Raw genomic sequence first — 10,625 nt, forward strand, 5'->3', positions numbered from 1 at the left:
CTGAGAGTCAATGGCAGCAAAGCATAAAGACCCAGAGGCACTCTTTCATCTTTATTTTTTTCTCACTGAAATGCTAATTTCATTTCTTCTGTGTTGGATTACTAACGGGCCCTGTTTATTGTATTTCTTTCAGTTGACAAAGGAAAACCCAAGACCACAGAACCTACCAGTTGTGAACCAACGCTGTTTGAGGGAGCCTTTCTCCAGGAACTGACACAGAGAGGCCCAGGGGACTCCCAGTTGGGACAAACCAAGGATCGGGATGGGCCGCTGGAAATGCAGGAAGACCACTTTGTATCAGGGATCAACCCCCAGAGGGAGAAGCTTCATGAAAAAATAAGTCCTGAACATGGCAGCTTAAAGACAGCTGGTAGCGTGTGTTCAAGGGTCGAAGAGGAGCCAGTCCCTCTAGGGAGTGCTGTCCATGACCTCGACTCCTGTGGATCAGGTAAATATCCTGTGATTCAGGAAGAGGAAAGTCTCTTCAAATGCAACGAGTGTGGGAAAGTTTTTAACAAGAAACACCTTCTTGCTGGACATGAAAAGATTCACTCTGGAGTGAAGCCCTATGAATGCACTGAGTGTGGGAAAACCTTCATTAAGAGCACACACCTTCTGCAGCACCATATGATCCACACTGGGGAGAGGCCCTACGAGTGCATGGAGTGCGGCAAGGCCTTCAACCGCAAGTCCTACCTGACACAGCACCAGCGGATCCACAGTGGGGAGAAGCCCTACAAGTGCAGTGAGTGTGGAAAGGCCTTCACCCACCGCTCCAATTTTGTCTTACATAAGAGGAGACACACTGGGGAAAAATCCTTTGTGTGCAAAGAATGTGGGCAGGTCTTCCGACACAGGCCCGGATTCCTTCGCCATCACATCATCCACAGTGGTGAGAATCCATATGAGTGCTTCGAGTGTGGCAAGGTCTTCAAACACAAGTCCTACCTCATGTGGCACCAGCAGACCCACACTGGGGAGAAGCCCTACGAGTGCAGTGAATGTGGGAAAGCCTTCTGTGAGAGCGCAGCCCTCATTCACCACTACGTCATCCACACCGGGGAGAAGCCCTTCGAGTGCCTCGAGTGCGGGAAGGCCTTCAACCACAGGTCATACCTCAAGAGGCACCAGCGGATCCACACTGGGGAGAAGCCTTTTGTGTGCGCTGAGTGTGGAAGGGCCTTCACCCACTGCTCTACTTTCATCTTGCATAAAAGGGCACACACTGGCGAGAAACCTTTTGAGTGCAAAGAATGTGGAAAAGCCTTTAGCACTAGGAAAGACCTCATTCGGCACTTCAGCATCCACACTGGAGAGAAGCCTTATGAGTGCACGGAATGTGGGAAGGCCTTCAACCGCAGGTCTGGCCTCACCAGACACCAGCGGATTCACAGTGGAGAGAAGCCCTATGAATGCATGGAGTGTGGGAAAACCTTCTGCTGGAGCACAAACCTCATTCGACACGCCATCATCCACACTGGAGAGAAGCCCTACAAGTGCAGTGAGTGTGGCAAGGCCTTCAGTCGCAGCTCGTCCCTCACTCAGCACCAGAGGGTTCATACTGGGAGGAACTCTGTCAGTGTGACAAATGTGGGAAGACCCTTCACAAGTGGGCAGACCTCTGTCACCCTCCGAGAACTCCTACTGGGGAAAGACTTTCTGAATGTAAACCCAGAGGAAAATCTTTTGCAAGAGAAAGTATCTACTGTGACATCTGATCGTACATACCAAAGAGAAACCCCTCAAGTATCTTCGCTTTGAGAAAACCTGTCAGATCATCTATAGTTGTGTCAAGATCTGTTTTAGAAATTGACCCAGCGTGGAGCCTTTTTCTGCATCTGAGAATTCATCCTTAAGGGAGAGACCAGTGTTTACTGTGCACTAAGGAAAACTTTAGCTGTGTTTTTCTCCTTGGTTTACACTGTAGTGTTATCTCAGGAATTTTTATAAAAAGAAGATGGAAACTTAGATAAGCAGATGAAATACAAACACAGTTCCTTTGAGACTTCTCTGCAAGCTTATGGCACTTTGTCATGGGTTCCTTAGTTTACTTGGGGTGAGTGGAATGTTATTTCACTGGCAGAGGGCCTTGACCCTTCGTGGGTCTTGTATATACATTCATTGTTATCCAGTGTCGGGAGAGTTAAGACAGTTGAGGGCAGGTATTTAAGTAGATAAAAATACACACATGATATATGGGCACATTTTATTGCACCAGTCAAGACCTTCAGGCTTTAGTTTTTTTTAAAAAACCAAACTGTTCCTTTGGTGGCTTTAAACACCAAACATCCAGACCTTTTTATTGATTCAGTCTGTTTACTTAATTTTAGCTCTACCATAAATCTTAAAATTGGATGAATGAATCGTCTCGATTATTATTTAAATTGATTTAGCTTTCCTAGTTCCTTGGACTTCCCATGTAAATCTTAGCATGCAAAAAAATATTGCTTCAGCGTTTATAGAGATTGATTCAAACCTATAGGGCAATTTGTTCAGAAGTGACACTATGAACACAGTACATGATATGACACGTCATTAGCGTTCTTGGTATTTCATTACCATTTTGTAATTTTCAATAATGTGGAGTTGCTCAGTCGTGTCCGACTCTGCAACCCTGCAGACTGTAGCCCACCAAGCTCCTCTGTTCATGGGGTTCTCCAGGCAAGAGTACTGGAGTGGGTTGCCATTTCCTTCTCCAGGGGATCTTCCCAACCCAGGGATCGAACCCGGGTCTCCCGCATTATAGACAGATGCTTTACCATCTGAGCCACCAGGGAGGTCCTACTGCTGCTGCTGAGTGGCTTCAATCATGTCCGACTCTGTGCGACCCCAGAGACGGCAGCCCACCAGGCTCCCCGGTCCCTGGGATTCTCCAGACAAGAACACTGGAGTGGGTTGCCATTTCCTTCTCCAGTGCATGAAAGGGAAAAGAGAAGGGGAAGTCGCTCAGTTGTGTCCAACTCTTTGCGACCCCATGGACTGCAGCCCACCAGGCTCCTCCACCCATGGGATTTCCCAGGCAAGAGTACTGGAGTGGGGTGCCGTGAAGAGAAGTCCTAATTTTCAATAATACAGGCCCTATAAACTCTTAAAAGTGATTTATAAATGCATTGGTGTTTTTTTTGTCCTTGTGTCTTGTAGGATATTAGTTCCCCAACCAGGGATCAAATCCAGGCCAGCTCAGAGTCCTAACCACTGGGGTGGTGGACTGCCAGGGAATTCTCTGGTGATACTGATTTTTAAACTTCATTTCCTTTAGTAGTATATAGAAAGATCATTGTTCTGGGGGTGGTATTTTGGTATCTTGTAGCCTTGGCTGAACTCACTTATTTCTAGTCGTTTCTTTAGATAAAATCCTTGGTATTTTGTGCATAGAAATGTCAGCTGCAAATACTTTTTTTTCTTCCTATCTGTATTCTTTTCATCTCCTTTTCTTAATGCACTTGCTAGGACTTCCAGTATGATGTTGAGTAGGAGTAGTAAAGAGAGGATATCCTTGATTGGTTTCTGATATTAGGGGGAAAACATTCAGTTCTCTCATCAAGTACAGTGTTACAAGTTTGTTTTTTTTTCCCCATAGACTTTTCCTGTCAAGTCTGGAAAGTTTCCCTCAGTTCATAATTTGGTGAGATTTTTGTTATGCTTGAGTGTTGGGTTTTGTTGGATGCTTTTCCTCTTATCAGTTGATGTGATCGTCTGATTTTTCTTTGACACCTGATCGATACGATGTATTACGTTGAGTTGTGCATATTGAACCAGCCTTGCATCTTTGGAGTAAACCCCACTTGGTCATGGAGCACACATTTTAGAATATAAAAGCACTCAGTCTGATTGTATTTTTTGAGGAAGTTTCCCTCTAATCTCTTGATTGATGGTGCATGGTTGCCATACTTTGTTTTTAGCTACTATCATTGTCTGATTTTGGTGTCAAGGTGATAGTGGCCTCTCAAGTTCTGTTCTTTAGGAAGACAGTGTGTAATTGTTTTTAATTGTTGTTTTAATGTTTTATAATAGTCCAATGAACCATATGGGCCTGGAGATTTTCTGAATACTAGTTGATAAATATGGAACTATTCATAGTGTCTTCATATTGGATAAGTTGGATAGCTGGTCCTCTTCAAAGAAATGTTTCATTTCATCTCAATTTTAGACTTGTTGGAAGTATTCCCCCCCTTTTTTTTTAACAGCAGCAAGGTATGTACTTATATTCCATTTTATTCCTGATTTTGCAAATAGTCATCTCCTGTTAATCGTCAGTCGTCTTAGACATTTACCAATCTTACTGATCATTTGAAGAACCAGCACTTAATTATTTTTTTTTCTGTTCCTCTCTGTTTTTGCCTCCACTGATTTCCATCCCAGTCTTTATGATAGCCTATCTTGTGCTTTGCTCTGGTTGTATTTTGCACGTTTTCATTTTTGAGGGATGCTGAGATTATTGATCTGACACTTTTTGTTTTCTTATGAAGCATTAAGTATTATAAAGTTCTGCCACAGCACTGTTCAAGTTTTATCCCACAAGTTTTTATTACAGTTTATTCAGTTCTGAATACCCCTTGATTCCTTTAGAGACGTCTTCTGTCACCTGTGGATTATTTAGAAGTTTTTTTTATTTCATTGTCTACTGTTTAAACCATTTTCTGGTATAATTTTGTTATTGATTTCTTGTTTGTTTCACTTTTGGTTTAAATTTGTTGAAGTTTGTTTATTGCCCTTGGGTGTGGTATATTTTGTTGAATGTAAGACTTCTTGAAAAGAATGTGTGTTCTGCTGTCATTGGGTGGAGTTTATAAATGTCTGCACAGTTTTCTTTGTTGGGGGTGTTTTTCAGATTCTCTATATCCTTGCCTACTTGCTGTGTAGTATTGTCAGTTGCAGAGAGGAGTGAAGAAGTCTTGAAGTATAATTAAGAAATTGTAGTGTGTGCAGTTTGTATTTTTTAATTTCTTATAACAGCAATAGTTGGGGTCATACTTTTTTAATCCATCTTGTCACTTTTAATCCATAAATTTAGATCATCTAAATTTAAAATAGTTGATGATACCTTAGCGCTTAAGTATACCATTTTAATTGTTTGTTGTTGTTGTATTCCCTTTATAGTGTTACTCTTGGTTTCCAGTTCTTGTTATTTAGCTTTCCTGTCCTTCCTGTGGGTTACTTTAATGTTTTTTAGAATTCTACTTGATATCTCTGTAATGCTTTTGAGTATATATTTTAATTTTTTTAATTGTATGTAGTGTATTACATATACATAACCTAATCACAGACTGTTACCAGTATTTCAGCACTTTGACATAGAGAGACCCTGATTTCATTAGGGCTCTTTTACGTTCCTTGTTCTTAATATAGTTGTTCGACACAGTTTCTCATTGTATACTGAGCACCATGTTGGATATTGTAATTTTTGCCTCAACTGTCTTAAGTTTTTTTTTTTTAAAAAAAAAAAACAAAGTCCTTGAGAAGTGAAGTCTGTGTATCTCTGGTTTTGAAAGGTTGTTGCTGAATGAAAAGATGCTGGGATTCTCGGCCTCCGGAGGAGCAGAATTCAATCTGGGGCCAGAGATGAGGCTTGATCGCTCAGAGCTTTTGTGTAATAAAGTTTTATTAAAGCATAAAGGAGATAGAGAAAGCTTCGGACATAGGCATCAGAAGGGGGCAGAATGAGTACCCCCCTGCCTGTCTTCAGCTGGATGTTATATAGTCACTAGCAGTCTGTTCATGAAAGAAAGGAATGCCTTAAAACTCAGAATAGCACCCGGCCCCTCACCCATAAGATGCATTTTGGGATAATCTTGGCACCAGATGATTCATCCCGGGCCGTAAATGATTGACTTGAATCTTGTAGGAGGGCAGACCACCATACAAATAGTTCCGTTTACATAGATTAGGGGAACAACATCTGAGTATAACATACTGGTTTGTCAAGTAGGTTCTGAGCCATTAGGTGGAACCGACTTGAAGACAGAGTTTGGGGTAAATGCATAGCACATTAATGTAGCTTAAGACAAACATTTCCATAAGAAAAATGCATTGGTTAACTCAAGGTTTGGGAATAGTTAACTTCAGGTGAAACCAGGTGTCGTCGTGGCAACACAGTATTTTAAGAGAAACCTTTTAAATTTGTATAGAGAAGGGAAAAAATTCCGCTAGTTGTTTCCTCTTGCTGCTTAAGAGAGAAAAATGTCTGACATTTGCAGCCTATTTTCTCTGTTTGGAGACCCCTGGCCTTCCTGCCTGTTACCCTCTCAGTTTTACATTTCATTGTTCTTTCTCCATTCTTGAAGTCCCAAGTCTTCTATTAACATTTCCCGTCTGTTTGGCAAGTTGCCTATATCTGTTCTTTCTAAAGTATGTCTGCTGTTAATGAATGTTTTTTTCTTCTTCATTTATGTCTTTACCTCTTCATTCTTGAAAGATATTTTCATGGGACATACGATGTGCGATCCACAGTTCTTTTAGGACAAAAGAAAACATATCTGTTTTTCCACGTTCCATCTTCTGTGCACCATGGTTTCATATGAGAACTGCCTATCACCCGTTACTTCTCTGTCTGTAAAGCATCCTTTCTGTCACATGCTTTCTAAGTGTTTTTCATTGTGGTCATAAGTTTATGATGTATCCTGGCATAGAACTTTTAGGGTCTCTCCTGTTTGGTGTTTGTTCAGCTTTTTGAATCATGTGGTGTATGCCCTTGCCAAATTCGGACATTTTAAATTATTATTCAAATATTTTTTCAACCTCACATTTTTTCTTCTCTTAAGGAGTCCAGTAACATGAGTGATAATTCTCAGGTTTTGTACCATAGGACCCTCAGTTCCCATCTTTTTGTTTTCCCCAGTTTGTATCTGTTGCTCATATTGATTAATTTCGATTGATTGTTCTTTGAGCTCACTGATGCCGTTCTCTCATATAATCTACTATTGAGCTCACCCAGTGAGTTTTCATATTGTTTTTTAAATTTTTCAGTTGTTTGATTTCCATTGGGTTATTTTATATGTATTGTATATTTTTGCCTAGTTTATAATGCCAAAGAAGGACTCCGAGAAAACAGGCAAAACTGTAGTCCAAAGTCATGATTCTCTGGTGTTTTTATCTTTGTATTGGGATAGAAATCCTAAATTAACTAGAGGAATGAAAGGCCTTACATCCACAGGTATCTCTGAGAACAGATTTTACAACTAAGGGTGACCTCCAGGTTATTCAGAGTTGTGTTCTCCAGGGGAGGCGTGTGCGTAGAATTTCCTGGTTCTCTAAGGCTTGTTACAGCCGCAGAGGAGGAGGGTCACTCCCCCTTTGGGATCACTCCTCCGCCTTGTGACTGAGTGTGTCCCCCACCTCCACCCCCAGCCTGCTCAGGATCCCTGGGTGCTGCACCGCCTTCTGTACTTCGTGGTCTTTAACTTCACCCTCTTAATGCCCTTCTAGCCTCATCATCTGTACAGTGAGCACCATATAGGATGTTGTCATTTTTGCCTCAACTGTCAAATGTGTTCAGTCTCTAGTCTCACTCCTGGGCGCTTTCTGCCCCACGTGCCCTTCTTTCTCTCACAAACACCCAGTGGAACTATTCTGTCCACTGTCTGTCCTCACGTCCCTGTGGTATGCTCCAGTGACAACTAAAGAGTGACCTCCGCCACGGTCACCTGGCTTGCGCAGTCCTCACAAAGTTCCCATTTGTACCCCTCTGTGCCCACCTCATTATTGGACCCTTGTGCTGCCCACCCCTCTTTCTCGAGTCCTTGGCTGGCTTCTGAGCATTTCTGCTCTTTTCCTTAATAGGGTCTGTGTTTTCCATCTATTAAATAGTTCCACTTCCCAGGATCCATGTGTGGCCTTTGTTTTCTCACTTGTGATGTGTTCCATGAGTGAGTTAATTCCCTGTCAAGGCATTTTATCCACAGTGGTCTACAGAGTTCCCCCAGTCTGTGTCTCCAGGTTCAATGTTTCTCACCGGCCATCCTTCCACACCCACTGTTTATATATACTGTGTGCCTCTGTCATGTGACCATGGCCTGGAGATAAACCTATCATGAGAACAGCAGGCAAACATTGTTTTATACGTATGAACTCTTAACCTTTGCAGTGACTGTATGGTGGATAGTGTCCCCATTTTACAGATAGGAAAGTAAAGGCATAGACAAGTTGAGGAATTTGTCCAGGGTTTCATCATTAGAAAGTGTAGGAACTGGGGTTGGAGTTAGCTGCCTGCAGAATCCATGCCCTTGACACTTAACCTCTGTCGCCTTTCATAGGTTGGGTGAGTGCACCACTGCGGAGCAGACCAAACCTTGGTCATTTGCAAATTACTTTTCTCACTTGACATTGATGCTGACCATCCCTCTAGGGTGAGTGAGATACACTGAACTCCCTCTAATGGCTGCATAACGTGTTTTAACTGTAGAAGATACAGTTGATTTGCGGTGGCAGGAAGATTGTAAAGGGCTGAGGTTTTCAGCGTCCATATTCCCTGTGAATCCCACTGCCATCTGCCTTGTTGCCCAGGCCAGACGGACACCTTGCAGCCATTTCTTCATCCCACATCTAACCACTGTCCCGTTCTGTTTTTTTTTCCCCCTAGTAGACACCCAACAGATGTGTGTTTTAGTGAATGGCTATACACAGCAGGGAATGTTTATCATAATGCTTGGCTTCCTCACAGTGTTTACACAAAGCTGTGTGTATAGTTGCCACCATATAGAACATATGTTGACCTTGAAGAAAAGTTCCAGAAGCTTTTATGGCCAGATGGAAATCAAGATGAATGATTGTATCGTGTGATCAAGACCACACTTGGTTGAGCAATTTGCTAGGAAGACTCACAGGACTCATGTTTTGTTACCACTCAACAGCTATGCTTATTCCACCAAAACGATGAAAGCAAACTCAGCCAAGAGCAAATGCACAGGGACCGGGACAATCTGCAGTTGTCCTGGCTTGGGGGAGTCACATGAGGTGTGCTCAATTTTAAGCTTTTTCAAGGAGGGACAGCCGTCGGGTGAAATGTCACATGAGGAAGCTAGCTCGAGACTCGGTTTCCTGGGGGCTTAACCAATATACCAAAGTCTAGACCTCCAGAAGGACAGCAGATCTTTGGCATAAACCACACCAGTACACAGCTTGAGCACACTGAGCCACCCATTTGTGGGAAATCCTCCAAAATCTAAGGTCTCAAACCACAGCCCAGGGTAAACCTGCTAGCTCAAGAGAATATCGGTCTTGGGCCTGCTCTGTTAGGTCATCATAGCAACTTACATGGAACTAAGATGCTGATTAATAAATTCGGACTTCTGTAATGGTAAGCACAGTTCCCTAAAAGAGTCATAATTTTGAAGCAAAGTCATTATAACCAAAAAAATTTTTTAAGATATCACTAAGCCAAAGTAGAACTTAACAAACTAGCCAGATTTAATTTAGTGATGACAACATACAGAGGAAGTCTGGTGACAAGGACCTTGGCTCTTTCTGATAACTGATACACGTGTGTGTGTGTATACACCACTTGAGGCCATATATATGTACATAGATGTGTAGACACCCAGTACATGTGTATCTTTATAGGTGAATGGCTTCAAGTGGTCTGATGAGCAATATACCAGCTGTTTCCCTTTATAAAGATGTAAATGCCAGATCAGGGCTGTGTTTCTGAGGCACATGAGTCAGCAGTTGCTCATGTCTCTCTTCCTGCTGTTGATACTCTGCCTCTGTCTTCAGCAAAGAGAAATAAGGAATGTTTGCGTCATCCTGCGCGCCTCATTTGAAACTGGACTACCTTTTGTCAGGCTGGGTCACCTTCACCATCTGGGGGTTTCACCTGGAGCGAGGGGGGGCAGGTGGTTCCTGCAGGGACGGCTTCGCTAAAGAGGTGCTGGAGACGGGCAGGAACCTGGTCTCCAGGGGCATCTCCGCTCCCTGGGCGCTCGGGCTCTGACCCGCAGACCGCCTTTCCCTCTCAGTCCTGGGATGCCCGGCAGCCTCTGGGATGTTCAGTGATGTCATGCTTGAGGTTTGAGGGCTGAAGACTTGTCATGTCTGCTCACGGGTGTGTTACGGAAGTAAAGTATAAACAGGCAGCCTAGCAGGCCTCCCTCAGAGCCGTGTCAGGGCCATGGGCCCTCCTGTCATACTTCTGACCTCTGGCTTACCTGCTGGGAGACTTTAAAACCTTTCTGGCACTCTCCTCCTCCCCCTTATTTTGGATACTTAATGTTGAAGCATGTGTTTTTATTCTGAAGTTCTAGGATTTGGGACCCCGCTGATCCTGTGGAGACTGCCCCTAGAGCTAGCTAATCTCTCCGGATAATTTTCCCTGTGGCCTGTGCCCTCTGTAGACAAACCAGCCCTTCCAGAGCCAGAGCCCTCAACGACTGCCTTTATCATGTTCGCATGCTTCAAGACCCTTCCCCAGATAACCAGGCAGTTGAGGGCAGCCCTTGCCCCTTGAGCTGTGCCGGCATGAACCAAACTAGCAAATCCTGAACCTTTGGCTTGCCTGCGTCACCAGGCCCATGGCCTGCAGTGAAGATCACTATCTGCAGTCTCCACCCTCCCCTCCACCTCTTTGCCTCTGACTGTCCTCGGGGGTTGCCCTATGTGGCCCCGTGGAGCACAGCAGGCCCTTGTCTTAA

General features: G+C 43.5%; 1 protein-coding gene across 2 annotated transcripts in view; it reads left to right on the plus strand.

Annotated features, from left to right (window-relative positions):
• The window catches only part of LOC101105018 (zinc finger protein 264-like), a 29,569-nt gene extending 21,748 nt beyond the window's left edge, over positions 1-7,821 (plus strand). Inside the window, exon 5 of one of the 2 annotated variants that reach the window (XM_027978865.3) lies at positions 134-7,821. In XM_027978865.3, coding sequence (XP_027834666.2) covers positions 134-1,761 — 1,628 coding nt within the window. In that variant the 3' untranslated portion in view covers positions 1,762-7,821. The remainder of the gene's footprint in view (positions 1-133) is intronic. The other variant, XM_042231237.1, reaches the window with a different exon arrangement.
• The last annotated feature ends 2,804 nt before the right edge of the window (positions 7,822-10,625 follow it).

The sequence above is a fragment of the Ovis aries genome, chromosome 14 (genome assembly GCF_016772045.2).
Source record: "Ovis aries strain OAR_USU_Benz2616 breed Rambouillet chromosome 14, ARS-UI_Ramb_v3.0, whole genome shotgun sequence".
Classification (NCBI taxonomy): domain Eukaryota; kingdom Metazoa; phylum Chordata; class Mammalia; order Artiodactyla; family Bovidae; genus Ovis; species Ovis aries.